Raw genomic sequence first — 19749 nt, 5'->3', positions numbered from 1 at the left:
CTCAGGAAACGGGAGCACGCAGCTAACTCTTTGCCCACACCCATGCAGCTGGGTCACTCCAGCCCTCCCCTACTAAGCTTATCAGGGCACCTGGCACCTCACAGGACAGGCAAAAAGGTGGGCATTCACGCCCCCTGCAGGCAAGCTTGGGTGGTGCAAGGAGGAAAGGGAGCATCTTCTTGGGCTTAGTTCTAGGATGGCAGCCCTGTTGCCCTCTGGAGAAAGAGGTTGAGGGAAGGGGGAAATCCTCCTTGTTGCAGAAGAGAAGCAACCACCACCTGGTGTCAGAACACACGGACTCCAGCCCCAGTTCTGACACTAAAGGAGCTGTGGGGACACCACTTAAACTCCCTCCGCTTCAGGTTTTTCATCTGTAAAGAATAACTTCAGGCCAGGCACGGTGGCTCACACTGTCATCCTAGCACTTTGGGAGGCCAAGGCAGGTGGATCACCTGAGGTCAGGAGTTCAAGACCAGCCTGACCAACATGGCAAAACCCCATCTCTACTAAAAGTACTGGGTGTGGTGACACGTGCCTGTAGTCCCAGCTACTCGGGAGGCTGAGGCAGGAGAATGGCTTGAACCCAGGAAGTGGAGGTTGAATTAAGCCAAGATTTCGCCACTGCACTCCAGCCTGGGTGCAAGAGCAAAACTGTGTCTTAAAAGAAAAAAAAAAAAAGATGTCATTTTTTTTTTTTTTTCCTTTCACTCATACCATACCAGTCCCCTCCTGGTGAGGACTAGAGCCTCAGAGAGGTTAAGAGACATGTCCAAGCCCACAGGGCTGGAAGGTGACAGCAGAATTCAAACCCAGAGCCCCCCTCTCAGCCCTTCTGCCATTCCGTCAGGGAAGGCTTACAGCAGAGCAGGCCCAAATGATGGCTGCGTTAGATGGGAGACGCTGCCAGGCTGGGCTTGAGCAAACCCCCAGATCCTTCGTGGGCCCCCTGCCAATGTCCTGCTCAGGAGCAGCCCAACCTGGACCACAAGGAGCAAACCCTGAGATTCTCCCTGAGATTCCTCCCCGAGGCTGGCAAGCAAGGCCGGGGGGACGATGCCTCAGGCAGATGAACAGTGACTCACGTGGAAGCAGGCGGCAGGGACAGGAAGAGGCGGAGAGAGCCCTCAGCTCAAACACAGCGTGTTCAGGGCTCACTATCCTGATTTTCCCTGGATAAAGATGAGGGTCCTGGTGGTGTTCAGCCAGCCCCAGGCCCAGAGCAATTCTGCCCAAGCCCCAGCCTCATGGTGTCTCCGTCAGCAACACTTGCCCCAGGCCCCTTGAAGGGAGCAGGGCTAACCTGGAATGATACAATCAACTGGGACAGCAAAGGCCTTTTCCCTTCAAGCTCCCCCTTCCCTCCCCATTACAGGCCCCACCCTCAGCAGGGCTCTGCACAGTAAGATGCTCCCTGGACTACATGAGAGTGAGTGGGGATTCGGGGACAGACCCTGTCATTTGGGCAGATCCAAGCCTCACCTGTGGCCAGGGGATCAGTGGCAAAAGTGTACCTGTTGCTAAAAGAATTGGCCGGGCACAGTGGCTCATGCCTGTAATCCCAGCACTTTGGGAGGCCGAGGTGAGCAGATCACCTAAGGTCAGGAGTTTAAGACCAGCCTGGCCAACATGGTGAAACCCCGACTCAACAAAAAATACAATTAGCTGGGCATGGTGGCAGCCGCCTGTAATCCAGGCTACTCAAGAGGCTGAAGCAGAAGAATCACTTAAACCTGGGAGCCAGATGTTGCAGTGAGCCAAGATAACACCACTGCATTCTAGCTTGGGTGACAGAGCAAGATTCCATCTCCAAAGAAAGAATAAACTGCTGGCCAGGTGAGGAGGCTCACCCCTATAATTCCAGCACTTTGGGAAGCCAAGGCTGGTGGATTACTTGAGGTCAGGAGTTCAAAACCAGCCTAGCAAATATGGGAAAACCCTGTTTCTACTAAAAATTCCAAAATTAGCCAGGCGTGGTGGCAGATGCCTGCAATCTCAGCTACTTGGGAGGCTGAAGCAGGAATATTGCTTGAAACCAGGAGGCAAAGGTTGCAATGAGCCAAAATCATGCCACTGCACTCCAGCCTGGGCGACAGAACAAGACTCCATCTCTAAATAAATAAAATAAAATAAAAAGTGAAATCGCTTCCACCTGGCTCTCTTTCTGGGCATGCTTGTCCCTTAGCTCAGCCACCATGCTGGGAGGAAGCCCAATCTAGCACGTGGAGACAGCATATAGAGAGGCCCACATGCAGAGCAACTGACCCAAAGTCAACAGTCAGCAGCAAATGCCAGATGTGTGAGCAACTGAGCCTTCAGATGACTTGAGCCCCTAGACCTTGAACCACTCCAGCCAATGCTGAATGGAGAAGCGTTATCCCCACTGAACCCTGCCCACACATTGCAGATTCATGGGCAAAATCAATGTCATCATTGTTTTAAGCCATAAGCTTTTGGTGGTTTATTTAGCAGCATTAGATAACCAGCACACTGGCAGGGTCAGAATTTGAACCAAGCAAGCTGGCTCCAGAGCCTGTGCGCCTGCCACTCTGCAATGGTCCCTGCTGTGTAAAAGACAGTACAGTGGAGGGGTTTCAAGCTTAGGTCTGGAGTCAGACCTCTCTTTACTCATCAATTCATTCACGTTTAAATGAATGTTTATTGCATGCGTACTGTGTTCCAAGCTGTCTGCTAGTTCTAAGGATATTTTAGTCAGCAAGACAGACAGACCCCTGCTCTAGGTGGGGAAGAGGAGGTTAGGAGGTAGAGGATAAAAGAGGGCTACCTTGGCCGGGTGTGGTGGCTCAAGCCTGTAATCCCAGCACTTTGGGAGGCCGAGGCGGGTGGATCATGAGGTCAAGAGATCGAGACCATCCTGGTCAACATGGTGAAACCCCGTCTCTACTAAAAATACAAAACATTAGCTGGGCATGGTGGCACGTGCCTGTAATCCCAGCTACTCAGGAGGCTGAGGCAGGAGAATTGCCTGAACCCAGGAGGCGGAGGTTGCGGTGAGCCGAGATCGCGCCATTGCACTCCAGCCTGGGTAACAAGAGTGAAACTCTGTCTCAAAAAAAAAAAAAAAAAAAAAAAAAAAAGAGGGCTACCTTTATGCAGGTATTTACAATAGGGTGATCTGATCCAAATGGGACCGGATGGCTAGGAAGCCCTGTGTATAGGGGGTGATATGGGATGGCCTCTCTGAGAGGGAGACAGCCAAGATGAGAAGACACAGCCTTGTGAAGAGTGGAGGGAACAGCAGAACAGGTCTGGGTTCAAAACCTGGCTCTATCGGTTACTTGCCGTGTAACCCTGTGGAAGTAAGCCAGGCTCTCTGAGCCTCTACTTCCTCATAAAATGGGAAAACGTCCTCATAGAATGGGATGCCTTTTTTTTTTTTTTTTTTTTTTTTTTTTTTTTTTTTGAGACAGAGTCTCACTCTGTCACCCAGGCTGGAGTGCAGTGGCACCTCCACCTCCCATGTTCAAGCAATTCTCAGCCTCCCGAGTATCTGGGATTACAGGTGCATGTTACCACGGCCAGCTAATTTTTTTATATTTTTAGTAGAGACGGAGTTTCACCATGTTGGCCAGGCTTGTCTTGAACTCCTGACCTCAGGTCATCCACCCACTTCAGCCTCCCCAGTGCTGAGATTACAGGCGTGAGCCACTGTGCCCGGCCAGGGATGCTTTTCAAACCCACCAAACAGAACTAGTATCCCCTGGAATGGAACTGTTCTGAGGAGTAAATGAGCTGATTACATGCGCAGTGTGTAGTCCAGGGCCTGGTGCAGGAAGAGCTCCATAAACACCAGTGATTATGGTGGGATGAATTATGCTAAGGCCAAGGTCCCCAGTGGATGCCCAAAGCCACAGAGACCACTCTGCTCCCCATCAGAAACTGTGCCAACCAGGGCTACTGGGAAGAGAGTATGAATAGCCAGGTAAGGGAGCCTTATCACAGCTGCACTGGTGCCCAAGCCACTGAGGGTGGGTCAGGTGGAGGGGCAGGAGCACACACTTCCCTGCAGCATGCTGGCACGTAGGCCACCCCTGCCCACCCCTGCAGCCATCCCTGACTCATCGCCTCAACCCAGAGCTTGAGCCCATCACCCTCAGCTCAGGAGAACGGGGCTAGAGGCTGGACTTGCTGTCCCTCTTCAGGCCCTCCCCAGAAGGCAGCGGGCACCCACACAGCCAGAGGGGAAGAAGCAACTTCCTCAAGGCAGAAGGAGAAACAGGGTAAGGAAGCCGGCAGAGAGGGCAAAATGGGGCCTGGCAGAAGACACAAGAGAGTGTCAATGGGGGCAGGAAATCCTGCAGGGAAAAAGTATCACCTGCCATCGAGATGGGTGCATTCCCGAGAACCCTAGAGAGCACCCAGTAGGTGGCCGGCACACATATCCAGAGAAAAGTACCCGTGAACAAGCCAAAGCACACAACAGTGCACACACAGAGACATGCTCAGAAGAGCCACATGGAGCCACCCAGAGATGTCCAGACACAGCAATCCAGCAACGAGCCCTGCAAAGCCACGCGTGCACGCCGAGCACAGATGTGTACACGTGCACGGACACACCTCCATGTTCCTGACGGCCTATCACTCCCTGTCTCTCCCCTCCTGCTCTTGCTCATTGCCAGCCATCTCATCGGCAGGGCCCTGGCTGTGCCAGGGTCCCCCAGGTGCCCACGCCCACTGCCATCTGCTGACCCAGACCCGGCAGAGCCCAGCCAGCGGGCCCAGCATGGTCCAAGAAGGAGGCCAGTAATCCTGGATCTGAACTAGGGAAAGCAGTGGGAACCAGCTGGCCTTGAGAGCAAGCCACAGGTCCAGAACCAGAGTGTGGGCAGGGCCCGGGCTCAGCACTGCCGTGTCTCGGGCCGGATCCCCCAAAGCACCGTCCTTGCCTTGGTATCACACCTGCCTTAGGTGCACCTGAGTCTGCTTCAGGTCCTGAGCAGGTGGACAGGAATCGCCTTATAACCATCTGGAAGGATCACAACAAATAGAGAAGCAAAAACACACAACACATCCAAAAAAAGTGCAGCATGTCAGGCTGAGATCAGACATGAGGCAGCACTTCCTGCTAGACAGGCACCAAAGCACTGCAAGAGGTGTGGGCAAGAAGAACGTTATCCATAAGACGCCCTCTTTAAAAGGGGAGTCAGGCCAGGTGCGGTAGCTCACACCCGTAATCCCAGCACTTTGGGCAGCTAAGGCAGGTGGATCATGAGGTCAGGAGTTCAAAACCAGCCTGACCAACCTGGTGAAACCCTGTATCTGTACTAAAAATAGAAAAATTAGCCAGGCAAGGTGGTGCACACCTACAGCTCCAGCTACTCAGGAGGCTGAGGCAGGAGAATCGCTTGAACCCAGGAGGCGGAGGTTGCAGTGAGCCGAGATCATGCCATTGCACTCCAGCCTGGGCAACAGAGGGAGACTCCATCTCAAAAAAAAAAAAAAAAAAAAAAAGGTGGGGGGAGTCGATGGATAGGCTGGTATTATTGTTTTATTTTTCATTAAACTTATTAAAAACAAATGGCAGAAATTGGAGTAGCCTTTAAATGACTGTAATGAAGACAGCAGCTGCTGCATCTGCCAGCATAGGCCAGGGGTGACCTTGCCTGCAGGCAGGGGGATGAAGGCAATGACCTTTATAAGGCCAGTCCGAGCTGGCCATGCATAAGCAAGAGGCAGCTGGACACCTTCCCCACAATGTGACCTCTCCCAGAGCGGGTGGCACATTGCTCAGAGATGGGAGAGGGTCGGCAGACAACGGCCGTCATGGCGCCATTGAGACAGGCCTTGGCAAAGGCACCTCTGGACCTCCTCCAATAGCCACTCATAACCGGACCTAAGTGTTTGCAGACAGCTCCTCCCCTGTCAAAAGGGGTGGTGGTCTGAGAGGGGCAGGTGGATACCACCAAAAGAATGAGGAGGACTGTGGATGCTGTGCCGTGAACCAAGAAGCCTGCCCCAGCCTACAGCCTAGGAAGCCCCAACTCGACCTCACCTTCTGCCCTCCCTCCCCTCATGCCACCCCCATCACTCTCCCATTTGGTCACCACCTCCACAGACACTGTGAATCCCCACACACAAGGCTTCCAACCCACCTCCTGGCCCTGGCTCTCCCATCCTTCTTGCCACCTTCTGCCAAGCCACTCACCTTCCTTTCCTGCTCTGCGTTTCTCTAGCCCTCCCCCAGCCCCTGCCTTGTCCTCCTCCATTGACTATGGCCCAGACCAGTGCCCATGACCATATGCCAGCTCCAAATGCCAGCATCCACCCTCCTCCACTCCTCCTTCAAGCACCTGCTTCTGAGCTGCCTGTTCCCCTCGCCCTCCTCTGCCAGCACTGGGCTTGTGTGTCCTCCTGGGGCAGAGCCCAGGAAGAGGTACAAATGAGCGGCCAGCCCAGGAGCAAGACATCGCTGACTCCAATTCACAGACTGTGAAACAGAAGCATTCAGGAGGTCTGGGAAACTGAGCCACAGCCCTAGAGGAACTGACGAGGTCAGTAGTCTGGCCCAAGTCCCAGGTCCTATGACCAGGAGAGGTCTTTAGAGGTCATCTTATGCAGACCCCCTGCACCTGAGTGAATGACTGAGCCACCCTGTGCGTGTGGTCTTCCTGGCTATATAGAAATACCCCTGGGGAAGCCCTTGCTACAGGCCCGGCACCATGTTCAAAAATTCGATAAATAACAGGCGGGGTGCGGTGGCTCATGCCTGTAATCCCAGCACTTTGGGAGGCCAAGGCGGGTGGATCACGAGGTCAAGAGATCGAGACCATCCTGGTCAACCCTGGTGAAACCCCGTCTCTACTAAAAATACAAAAAATTAGCTGGGCATGGTGGCGCGTGCCTGTAATCCCAGCTACTCAGGAGGCTGAGGCAGGAGAATTGCCTGAACTCAGGAGGCGGAGATTGCGGTAAGCCGAGATCGCGCCATTGCACTCCAGCCTGGGTAACAAAAGCGAAACTCTGTCTCAAAAAAAAACAAAGAAATACCCCTGGGGAAGCCCTTGCTACGGGCCCAGCACCATGTTCAAAAATTCAATAAATAACAGGCGGGGTGTGGTGGCTCATGCCTGTAATCCCAGTACTTTGGGAGGCCGAGGCAGGTGGATCACCTGTAGTCAGGAGTTCAAGGCCAGCCTGGCCAACATGGTAAAACCCCTGTCTCAACTAAAAATACAAAAATGAGCAGGGCATGGTGACACGTGCCTGTAGTCCCAGCTACTCGGGAGGCTGAGGCAGGAGAATTGCTTGAACCTGGGAAGTGGAGGTTGCAGTGAGCCAAGATTGCGCCACTACACTTCAGCCTAGGTGACAGAGCAAGACTCGGTCTCACGAAAAAAAAAAATTTCAATAAATATCGTTTTAATACCTAAAACACCCAGATAAGGAAACCGAGTCTCAGAGAAGTCAGGTCACTTGCCCAAGGTCATGCAGTGGTAGACACCTCAGTGCGCTGCTTCCAGCCCTCTCACCCCCACCTCTCAGCCACTTCTGCAATGACCAGTCCCTGCAGGCTCCAAGCAGCATCTTACAGGTGCAATGGGACAGTGCTCCACATAAGGCCAGCTGGGCCTTCTTGGGAGCTGCCATGTGGGGTGCCCACAGGAAGCCACCTGAGCCCCACACATGTGCCTCTGGAAGTATACACGGGAAATAACATCCATAGAGCCGCCCTTGTCAGGCAGGGGACGGGGCTAGTAGATAAATACTTCCCTGTTCCTCTCCCCAGCAGAGCAGTTCTCTGTAAGGCTCCCTGGGAGACCACCCAGGAGAGTGGTGGAAATAATAAAATAGCTGCTTTCCCTTCCTCTCCTTTGAACCCCAGTCCTCGCCCTTCTGTCCCGAAATCAATTCCCAAACACACCATGGCCTGCAAGCCTCTCCCTTGGGCTCTTGTTGAGGGGAATGCAGGTGGAGGAACCACAGTAGGTGGTGGGGCTGGGACTCACACCCAGGTCTGAGTGACAGCAGCAGGGCCTTCATGCTTAACCACTATGAGACCCTGCCACCAACCCCGTCCATGCCAAGGTCCCTTTCCCAGGCTCAAGTCATTCTGAGCCATAGTGGCTCAGCCAAAGCAGATCAGACAGGGTCCCAGAAAGAGAGTCAGGGGGGCTGCAAGCACACCTCCAGAAGCAGGGTCCTCTTCTCTGCAGCTGAGGCCGCCTCCCACCAAATCACCTCAACACCCTGAGCTGGGCAGTCCCACTTAGACCCGCCCTGACCCTACCCAAGTTTAGCATCTGTCTCTGCCCAGAAACATCAACCACAGGGGCCAAGAGTGGCGCTGTAGCTCTTCCCAGCCAGCCCCTACCCCACCCCACTACCAGGCGCCCCCCCCCTCCACCCGCCCCATCCCTCTCCAACTCCTCAACATCTGGGAAGGGAGGAGGGACCTGGGCCAGCTTCTTGAAGTCTGAGCAGCCAGATCCAGCAGATGCCCACCCCACCCCACCTCTGGACTCAGAAAACTCAGCACCACAGCTTGGACGTGAGGCCAGAGCCTCCCCCAACTCCTTCCCAAGTCGAAAAGATGTGCCGGGACTTTCCCTGAAAAATCACTGCCCAAGACCTCACAGACCCTGAGTCACTCCGGCCTCCCAGGCAGCTGTGCGAGCTGTTTACTCCCCACCCCGCAGCAGGAAGACCCGGAGGGCAGTGCGCCATGGGAAACTGAGGCCTGTGGGGCTGGAGGGACGGCCCCAGGGTCACAAGGCATGCTACGAAGCCGAGAGCCCTGGCACCTGGCTCAGGACAACCCTGTCATTCCCTACGGAGGCTTCTCTGATGAGGGTCGCTCCACAGGGGCGCATCCCAGCAAACCCACTTGCTTATAAGCACCCTTCAGGTTTGTTAACAAGGATGTAGGGGGAGCTACAGAAAACAAATAGGAAGAAAGAAGGGTACCCCTCAGCCAGCTCCCAGGTCCAGACACAGCGCCGGGTGCTGGCAAAGCCAGAGGACAGTCTACACGGACTCCTAAGGTCTCCTGAACACACGCCTGGACTCCCACCCGGAACTGGCACCCCCACACCCACCCACGCCTCTGGAAATGAGCATCAGGCTGGAAGCGGCCTCGCTCCCAAAGACCCCTCCAGGCCTCTCAGCCAGCACCCCGCACCCACGCTCCTGTCCCTGCAGCAGGCCCAGGCTGGGGCGACGATGGGATGGGGTTTCAGCCCTCTCGGGGAAAGCAGCAAACCTGCCTAGCTACAGGGACCTCCTGGGGTTCCCGGCTGCTTCCCTTCCACCTGTAAACAGCCCCTCTCCGACCTCCATCCCCGCCAGCTTCTCTCGCCAGACTTTGACAGGCTGAGCGGCTCAGGTACACACACCCCACTCCCCATAGGTGGCCGTGTGTGCAGCGCCCCCCGCCGCAGGGGCTTCCGAGGACGGTCACCCCCTCCCCAGCACCACCCGTGACGCCGGCGGGCTCCGCGGGATGGCAGCCCTGCTCGCGCCGTCCGTACGTGCCGGGGTCTGTCTGCACCCGCACGCGTTCACACCCCGCACACGCTCCGGCTCCCCTCAGCCACGGCGGAGCGCGCGCCCCGATCCGGCCGGGCTGCGGAATCCCAGCCCCGGGGCCACTGACCTGCGGCGCAGCCCGGGGTGCGCTGCCTCCCGACGCGGAGCGAAGGGCACCAGGCCGACCCGCGGCTCGCCCCCTCCCTCGGCCCGGCCCCCTGCTCCTCCTCCTCCTCCTCGCGCGGCGGGTCCCTCACAGCCGCCCAGCCGCGCACGCGCGCACCCCGGCCCGGCCCCGCGCGCCAAGCCGCGCCCTCCGCCGCCGCCGCCCGCACACCTGGCGCCCCCCGCGTCGCCGCCGCGCACGCGCAGCCCGAGCCGGTGCGGACTGGGTCTGGGGTACTCGCGCTCCCGCCCTCGCCGCGTCGCCGCCTGGGGTGCGCCCTGGGCCTGGCTGTGGCGCCGCAGATCGCCCGGCGCAGCCGCGGGGAGGGGGCGGCGGGGTCACAGCGGGTCCCGAGCGTCGTGGGGGCTGCCCGAGGCGGCTCCTCCCAAACAAAGGCGCGGGGCGGGGCGGGGCAGGCGCGCCCGGAGAACCCGGGGCAGGGGGGGAAAGGAGCGGCCCCGCCTGCCCCGGGCTCCTGGAGGGGGCGACGAGGAACTGAGGCGCGTGACGCTTGAGCGCCCCTGACCTGCTGAGGACGACGCTTGGGGTCTCCCTCTAGCTCTGCGTTGCGCAGGACCCGGGACCGGGTACGGTGCTGTCCTGCGAGTCTCCAGGACTGCACCGACCCCCGAAGCTCCCCGCTGCCTGGGATCTGGGGCTGGATCTTTTTGAGACAGAGTCTCGCTCTGTCCCCCAGGCTGGAGTGCGGTGGCACGATCTCAGCTCACTGCAACCTCCGCCTCCTGGGTTCAAGCGAGTCTCCTGCCTCAGCCTCCCGAGTAGCTGGGACTACAGGCGTGATAATTTTTGTATTTTTAGTAGAGACGGGGTTTCCCTATATTGGCCAGGCTGGTCTCGAACTCGTGACCTCAGGGGATCCGCCCGCCTCGGCCTCCCAAAGTGCTGGGCTGACAGGCATGAGCCACCGCGCCCGACCTGAAACTTTCTTTCATGCACTCCACAGACATCCCCCCCAGCTTCCTCAAACCAAGGATGGTCCTGAGGGCGAAGGGGTTGAAGGAATGAAGGGTCCTCTAGCCAGCCTTTGGGATGCTTGAGTCTCATCCTCGTAACCTCCACAGAGAGGGGCTTTGACTATGGCTTGCACACTTCCAGAGATGGGAATTTTTCTCCCTCCAGGAAACCCATGCCATCCTCAGGCAGCTCTAAGTGCTAGAAAGCCATTCCTTTAATTGCACAGAAATCTTGGCTTCTGTCTGTGGGTCGTGGCCTCATGACCCTGTTGGTCGTGACTCTACTCTGGCTACAATGGCCTTCTCCTTCTAGAACAGCCTGGAACTTTCTGTTCCCCACAAAAGGATGCTTCCACCCTGTGCCCTGTGCCCCCTCCCCAACTCCCACTCAACACCTCTCAACAGCAGCTTCTAGCCCGTGCCCTTCAGGACTCAGCTCAAATGTCACTTTCCTGGAGAGGTCGTCCACCTCTTCCAGAATCCCCACACCCCCACTGGCTGCTCATTAGCTCGATGCCCTGTGAGTTTGTTCAGCACATTGGTCATATTGGGAAAATTTCTTGTCTCTGTGTTTACATGTTTACCGTCTGTCTCTCCCAACTAGGACGTGTGGCCCATGAAGGCAGTATCCTGGTTTTCCTTGAAAGCCTGACCCACAGCAGGATCACAATGGATAGTTATGGAAGAAAGAAAGGATAGCAGGAAGGCCAGGTGTGGTGGCTCATGCTTGTAATCCCAGCACGTTGGGAGGCCAAGGAGGGCAGGCCATGAGGTCAGGAGTTCAAGACCAGCCTGGCCAACATGGGGAAACCCCCGTCTCTACTAAAAATACAAAAAAAAATTAGCAGGGCATGGTGGCATGCACCTGTAATACCAGCTACTTGGGAGGCTGAGGCAGGAGAATTGCTTGAATCTGGGAGGCAGAGGTTGCAGTGAGCCAAGATCCCACCACTGTACTCCCACCTGGGTGACAGAGCAAGACTCCATCTTGGAAAAAGAAAAGAAAGGATAGGAGGGAGCTGACATGGTGGCCGGACATGCTGGCCGGCCGGGCTTGGTGGTTCATGCCTGTGATCCCAGCACTTTGGGAGGCCAAGGCAGGTGGATCATGAAGTCAGGAGATTGAGACTATCCTGGCTAACATGGTGAAACCCCATCTCTACCACAAATGCAAAAATTAGCTGGGCGTGGTGGCATGTGCCTGTAGTCCCAGCTACTCAGGAGGCTGAGGCAGGAGAATCACTTGGACCTGGGAGGCAGAGGTTGCAGTGAGCCAAGATCACACCATTGCACTCCAGCCTGGGCAACAAGAGCCAAACTCTGTCTCAAAAGAAAAAAACTATTGCTGGGCACAGTGGCTCACGTCTGTAATCCCAGCACTTTGGGAGGCAGAGGCAGGAGAATGGCTTGAACCTAGGAATTCAAGACCAGCCAGGCAACATAGGAAGACCCCATCTCTACAAAAACAAGAACAAAATAAAATAAATTAGCCATGCAAGATGATGCATGCCTAGAGTCCCAGCTACTCAGAAGGCAGAAGCAGGAGGACCACTTGAGCCCAAAAGTTTGAGGCTGCAGAGAGCCATGATCACACCATTGCAGTCCAGCCTGAGTGACAGAGTGAGAGCCTGTCTCAAGATAAATTAAATAAAATAATTAAAAACTAGTGTGGCTGAGTTAGGAGAATCACTTGTGCCCAGAGGTTCAAGTCCTGCCTGGGCAAAACAGTGAGACCCTATCTCTTTAAAAAAAAAATAATATTCTATCACAAAAATGAATTCAGCCACTTATCTCAGTGACTCTATAGCAGACTCTTCTTCAAATTCACAAATGGCATGTAGCCTTCCCATGTATGAAGTCTGAAGTTATGTGGCCGGGCGCAGTGGCTCATGCCTGTAATCTCAGCACTTTAGGAGGCTGAGGTGGGCGGATCACCTGAGGTCAGGAGTTCGGGACCAGCCTGGCCAACATGGTGAAATCCCATCTCTACGACAAATACAAAAATTAGCTGAGCGTGGTAGCATGTGCCTGTAGTCCCAGCTACTCAGGAGGCGGAGGCAAGAGAATCACTTGAACCCGGGAGGCAGAGGTTGCAGTGAGCCGAAATTATGCCACTGCACTCCAGCCTGGGCAACAGAGCGAAACTCCATCTCAAAACAAAACAGCAACAACAACAACAGCTTTGATGGGGAAAGTGGAAGAAAAGGCCCAGGGTCGGGTATGGCAGACCTTGGGAAGGGCTGGGCTGCAGAAGGGTTGCCAGCACTCCTCTGTTGTGACTGCTGATGTTGGTCACACGTGTCCAGTGCTGGGGGAAGAGTGGGCAGGGATCTGGGTCAGGAGAAGCCCTCACCTCCCAGCCCTCCACCCAGACTCAGGATCCCAGCTGGAATCTCTGGCATGGGAAAGGAGTTGGTCAAGGAAGGCTGGGCTGGCTCCAGGTCAAAGCAGGAGGTGCCCAGCAAATTTACCTGCCACTCTCCCTTCAGAGAGGGAGGAAGCAGCGCTCTCCAGGCTTTGTTTTTTTTGTTGTTGTTGTTGTTGTTTGAGACGGAGTCTCACTCTGTTGTCCAGGCTGGAGTGCAGTGGCACAGTCACGGCTCACTGCAACCTCCTCCTCCAGGGTTCAAGACATTCTCCTGTCTCAGCCTCCCGAGTAGCTGGGATTACAGATATGTGCCACCACGCTCAGCTAATTTTTGTATTTTTAGTAGAGACGAGGTTTCACCAAGTTAGCCAGGGTGGTCTCACTCTCCTGACCTCAAGTGATCTTCCTGCCTCGGCCTCCCAAAGTGCTGGGATCACAGGCATGAGCCACCTAGTCCGATGGATCTCCAGGCTTTGTAAACCTCTGCAGGTATATTTCACTGGAGACTTACGAACTCCCAGGAGAAGGCAGGGAAAATACAATCCTATCCATTTGACAGAGGAGAAAGCAGAGGCAGTGAGTTGCCTCAAGTTTCTCGGTGCACTTGAGATGGGACAAGCATCCAGGCTGACAAACTCTTTCCTAGGAGGCCTCCCCATCCCTGAAGGCAAAGTTCCCCACTGTGGATTTGTGGACCAATGGGGCCCTGGCTTCGTAAGTACCAGCTGAGGGGCCTGGACCGAGGCCAAAGCAGGTGAGGGTCAAGGCAGAAGGTCCCTTTACCTGGATGGAGACTGGAGGTCGGCCCGGCTGAGGATGCGGTGCTGCTGTGGGCTGTAGAGCCACTGGAAGGCTGTCAGTGTCCTCTCCTCCATTCGGAACCGCCCTTCCTGCACGTACCTGTGGGCAGGACAGGAGAGAGTGAGGCGGGGAGCACCCTCTGCAGAGCTCCCCCAGAGAGTCAGCCCTGCCTGCCAGAGAATTGCTGACGGGTACCTGTTTCCAAATATCCCTCCTGCTCCTCTGCCAGAAAGCCTTGTTTCCAGAAGGCCGCAATTAACATTCCCTGAAGAGGAGGCAGCTACAAGGATCAGATTTCAACTCAATAAATGGAAAAGCTTTCTTTTCTTTGTTTTTTTTTTTTTTTTTTTGTTTTGTTTTTGTTTTGTTTTTCGAGACAGAGTCTTGCTCCGTCACCCAGGCTGGATGCAGTGGTGTGATCTTAGCTCATTGCAACCTCCACCTCCCAGATTCAAGCGATTCTCCTGCCTCAGCCGCCCCAGTAGCTGGGATTACAGACGCCCGCCACCATGCCTAGCTAACTTTTGTATTTTTAATAGAGATGGGTTTCACCATGTTGGCCAGGCTGGTCTCAAACTCCTGACCTCAAGTGATCCGTTCGCCTCGACCTCCCAAAGTGCTGGGATTACAGGTGTGAGCCACCGCACCCGCCCAATACATGAAAAGCGTTCTAAAAGTTAGTTGTCTGAAGCTGAAAGAAGCTGAAGCTGATGGGGTGAGTTCCCTATCACTGGAAGTGTGTAAGCAGAGGGCACACAGGGAATTCGGGCATCAGACAAGGGTCCATCCTTTAAGTCCCCTTACAGGGCTAAGACACTGAACTTTTTTTTCTTTACATTTTTTTTTTCAGAGACATAATTTCACTCTCTCACCCAGACTAGAGTGCAGTAGCGCATTTATAGTTCACTGCAGCCTCAAATTTGTGGGCTCAAGCAATCCTCTCACCTTGGCATCTTGAGTACCTAGGACTACAGACACAAGCCACCCCACCCAGCTGATTTTCTTTTTAAATTTTTTGTAGAGACAGGATCTTGCTGTATGTCCCAGGCTGATCTTGAACTCCTGACCTCAAGCAATCCTCCTGCCTGGGCCTCTCAAAGTTCTGGGCTTACAGGAGTGAGCCACCTCGCCCAGCCATGGGCTTCTTGATTTCATAGCAGGAGATGGGCTGCTCTGGAGTGGGGATCGGGAGTCAGCAATTAGGGTCAGGTCTTCCAGAACCTCCAGAGTCTCTCCCAGGGTCCCAGATGTCCTATGGAAGTGTCTGGGAAGCTGGGCTGGGCACCGTGAACACAAAAGGAAGATGGTCTCCCTCCTACCCTAGCCAACTTCTCCTGGAAGAACCATGAATCTATTCACTAATTGAACTTTTTTTGTTTTTTGTTTTTTGGGTTTTTTTTTTGAGACAGAGTTTCAATCATGTAGTCCAGGCTGGAGTCCAGTGGTGTGATCTCAGCTGACTGCAACCTCTGCTTCCTAGGTTGAAGTGATTCTCCTGCCTCAGACTCCTGAGTAGCTGGTATTACAGGCACCCACCACCACGCCCGGCTAATTTTTGTATTTTTAGTAGAGATGGGTTTTCATCATGTTGGCCAGTCTGGTCTCGAACTCTCAACCTCAGGTGATCCAGCCACCTTGGCCTCCCAAAATGCTCGGATTACAGGCACGTGCTATCACACTCAGCCTAATTCAACATTTATTGAGTGCCTGTGATGATAAGCAAAACTGACAGAGTCCCTGCCTCCTGTGGGGAGAGAAACCATCCAATAATCACATAAATAAATGTATAATTACAAACAGGCACTCTGATACATTACAGTGGGAACATCACTTGGTACAACCCCTCCGGAGGACAAGCTGACAACATCTTTCTGAATTCCAAATGCATTTCCCTTTTAGCCCAAGAATCCCCTCTTTGGAGAATGTATCTAGAGATTCCAGCAAGTGGACAGTATTATCTGTGCGATTGTCTCTAATAGCAAAAGACTGGGAGCGACCCACACACCCTTGAGTAGAGAATGAAATAAACTACGGTTCATCCATACAGTGAAACCAGGTGCGGCTGAAAAACATGTTGTGTTTGAGGGTGTTCCTGTGTGCCATCATGCCAAGATCTCCAAGGCACACTGTTCAGAGGGAAAACTCAAGTGCAGGGCAACATGGGTGACCGACGTGGAAAAGGGGGCCGGGAATAGAGCGGGAATTCACACTCACTTATCTTTACCTACAGAAACTCTGGAGACACAGCCGGGCGCGGTGGCTCAAGCCTGTAATTCCAGCACTTTGGGAGGCCGAGGCGGGTGGATCACGAGGTCAAGAGATCGAGACCATCCAGGTCAACATGGTGAAACTCCGTCTCTACTAAAATACAAAAAATTAGCTGGGCATGGTGGCACGTGCCTGTAATCCCAGCTACTCAGGAGGCTGAGGTAGGAGAATTGCCTGAACCCAGGAGGCGGAGGTTGTGGTGAGCCGAGATCGCGCCATTGCACTCCAGCCTGGGTAACAAGAGCGAAACTCCGTCTCAAAAAAAAAAAAAAAGAAAGAAACTCTGGAGACACAAAAGCTGATAAAAGTCATCTCCTGGTGGCAGGGGGAGAGGAAAGAGGGTGGATGAGGCATGGGAAAGTGACCTTTTCACAACGTGCCTTCTCATCAGGAGAGAGATTCCAAATCTTTTTTTTTTTTTATTACAGGGTCTCCCTCTGTCTCCCAGGCTGAAGTGCAGTGGCACAATCTCAGTTCATTGCAAACTCTGCCTCCCAAGTTCAAGCGATTCTCCTGCCTCAGCCTCCCGAGCAGCTGCAATTATAGGCACCCACCACCACGCCTGGCTAATTTTTGTGTTTTTAGTAGAAACAGGATTTCACCATGTTGACAGGTTGGTCTCGAACTTCTTACCTTGTGATCTACCTACATCGGCCTCGCTAAGTGCCGGGATTACAGGCATAAGCCAACACACCCTGTCTGTTTTTTAGAAACAGGACCTCCATACATTGCCCAGGCTGGTCTCCTGGCTCAAGGGATCCTCCTGGCTCAGCTTTCTTTCTTTTTTTTTTTTTTTTTTTTTGAGACGGCGTTTCGCTTTTGTTACCCAGGCTGGAGTGCAATGGCGCGATCTCGGCTCAACGCAACCACCGCCTCCTGGGTTCAAGCAATTCTCCTGCCTCAGCCTCCTGAGTAGCTGGGATTACAGGCACGCACCACCATGCCCAGCTAATTTTTTGTATTTTTAGTAGAGACGGGGGTTTCACCATGTTGACCAGGATGGTCTCGATCTCTTGACCTCACGATCCACCCGCCTCGACCTCCCACAGTGCTGGGATTATAGGCATGAGCCACCGCGCCCGGCCCTGGCTCAGCTTTCTGAGTAGCTGTGATTACAGGCATGAGCTACCACTCCCGGCTCAGGTCAGATGAGGAGACTTGAGAGTGTGCTAAGGAAGTTGTGCTGGCAGAACCTGGCGCTGGGCGGGACACAGGTGAGAAGAAGACAGGCAGCAACATCACTGCCCCACTCCTGGTTTGTGCAGGTGGCTGGCTGCAGAGCTATCCATGCTGGATGAGGACAGCTTTGAGAGGAAAGATTATGACTTCCCTTTGGGACATGTCCCTCCTCTGTGACCTGCTTCCGGCCCCAAAGTGACTCCCCTCCTATAAAACCTGGCTCAAAAGTGGGCTCCTCCAGGAATCCCACCCTGATTAATCCCATCCTATTCTCATCATGAGTTTCCCAGTCTTTCTCCATCTTTCAGTTCCTCAGGATTCAGCCCTGGGTGACAGGCTCTTGCCATCTCCGTGGTAGAAACTGGTAACAGGGATATGCTGGTAAACCTGGTTGACTCCAAGGAGGGACCTTAGAGCCTGGAGAGTAGTCACTACTTTAGACCCTTTTGAATGAGAACCGCATGACTCTATTATATTTTAATTTTATTTTTTGAGACAGAGTCTCACTGTGTCACCCAGGCTGGAGTGCAATGACGCAATCTGGGCTCATTGCAACCTCTGCCTTCCAGGTTCAAGTGATTCTTCTGCCTCCGCCTCCCAAGCAGCTGCAATTATAGGCACCCACCACCACATCTGGCTAATTTTTTTATTTTTAGTAGAGACGGGGTTTCACCATGTTGGCCAGGCTGGTCTGAAACGCCTGACCTCAAACGATCCACCCGCCTCGGCCTCCCAAAGTGCTGGGATTACAGGTATGAGCACAGCCTATATTTTTAAAAGGTAAATACCTTTTTTAAAAAAAAAGTTAACCGGCAAAAAGAAATGATAAGTTAAGATCTCATCTCATTATGACATCATCGTAGATTGCTAGGGCAGAAGAATCCCAAGAAGTCACTCATCAGGTCCAGCAGCTTTATTTCATAGATGAGGACGTGAGGCCCAGCCAGGCACAGGGCCTCTCCCGGGCTGACAGACCACACATCACATCAGGCTGTCCTTGACCCCACCGGGCACACATAGACCCCCAGGCTGACGGAAGAGCAGGGCCACTCAGGAGCCATCCGCCACTCCAGCCCCACCCCTCACCCTTGCCACTGTGTGGATACAGCTTCAACCACATGCACAGCTTCGCCTCCTGGCCCCACCTAAAACCCAGCCTCCCCTCCCCTCCTCCAGCTCTCCACCCCCATCTCCCAGAGGCTGTGGACGAGGGATTTTCTTTTCTTTTTTTGAGAGGGAGTCTCGCTCTGTCACCCAGGCTGGAGTGCAATGGTGCAATCTTAGCTCATTGCAACCTACGCCTCCCAAGTTCCAACAATTCTCCTGCCTCAGCCTACCGAGGAGCTGGGATTACAGGTGTGTGCCACTATGCCTATAATTCGTGTACTTTTAGTAGAGATGGGTTTTCACCATGTTGGCCAGCCCGGTCTCAAACTCCTGACCTCAGGTGATCCACCTGCCTTGGCCTCCCAAAGCACTGGGATTACAGGCGTGAGCCACTGCGCCCGGCCAAGGATTTTCCAGTGAGTCCCGATTCCTCGTCTGTAAGATAGGAGTAGTCATCATACCCATGTTGAAGGGTTGTTGCAAAAATGATATGAGCTCATGTCCGGGAAGCCCTCACCCGTGTTCAGCATCTCTCCCCTCCCACCATCCTCCCTGGCCTCCTCCAAGCACATGCCTGTCAAACCCCTGCACTCTCTCCTCTAAGCCTCACAGCAAACCCTGGGGAACTGGACAATCCCACTTTAGAGACAAGGAAGAAGAGTCTCAGGGTAGGAAAGTGAACGTGTCCAAGGTGGCGCATGCAGGAAGTGGCAGAGGCCAGGCCTTCCTTGTGCCTTCAGATCCTGGCATCCACTGTCCTCTTAAGCAATCCCCCGCCCCCCACAGCCTCTCCCTCCTCCACACCACCCCTGCTCCCTTCCCAACACAGCCCTTGCCCTGCCCAGGGGACCAGTGGCTTCTCATGGCATATCAAGTATCTTTCAAACTGCTCACCCGAGCCGTGCAGGCCTTCCCCACTGAGATCCCCTCCAGCCTTTTCCAGTGTTCTACGCCGCCCTGTGCACTCACTCATACAGACCCCTGTGTCCTCCAAACACACCCTTTCTTTCCTCACCTCAGAGCCTTCTCGCAGCTGTGCCCCTGGCTGGACTGCCCTGCCTCCATCTCTACCCCAAACCTGCCTGTGCCCAGCCCACACTGCCCTTACAGTCTGTCCCAGGCGTCCCAAGTCCGCGCAGGGTTTGTGCGATGCTTTGCTTAATGTTTTTTGGTAGTGGTGGTGGTGGTCTTTTTTTTTTTTTTTTTTTTTTAAATAGTCTCGCTCTGTCACCCAGGCTGCAGTGCCGTGGTGCAATCTCAGCTCACTGCAACCTCTGCCTTCTCGGTTCAAGCAATTTTCCTGCCTCAGCTTCCAGAGTAGCTGGTACTACAGGCGCCTGCCACCACGCTCTGTTAATTTTTTTTCTATTTTTAGTAGAGATGGGGTTTCACTATGTTGCCCA

General features: G+C 54.2%; 1 protein-coding gene across 3 annotated transcripts in view; it reads right to left on the bottom strand.

The window, feature by feature from the left end:
• RAP1GAP2 (RAP1 GTPase activating protein 2) overlaps nt 1–19749 on the bottom strand; it is a 271958-nt gene that overhangs the window by 241094 nt on the left and 11115 nt on the right. For 2 of the 3 annotated variants that reach the window (XM_010343661.3, XM_074388359.1), the window contains exon 2: nt 13775–13891. In XM_010343661.3, the coding sequence (XP_010341963.1) occupies nt 13775–13891 (117 nt within the window). Of the gene's footprint in view, nt 1–9610; nt 9790–13774; nt 13892–19749 lie in introns of those variants that run through there. The other variant, XM_039476611.2, reaches the window with a different exon arrangement.

The sequence above is a fragment of the Saimiri boliviensis genome, chromosome 17 (assembly GCF_048565385.1).
Source record: "Saimiri boliviensis isolate mSaiBol1 chromosome 17, mSaiBol1.pri, whole genome shotgun sequence".
Taxonomy (NCBI): Eukaryota; Metazoa; Chordata; class Mammalia; order Primates; family Cebidae; genus Saimiri; species Saimiri boliviensis.
This window is presented reverse-complemented; position numbering and strand designations above follow the sequence as displayed.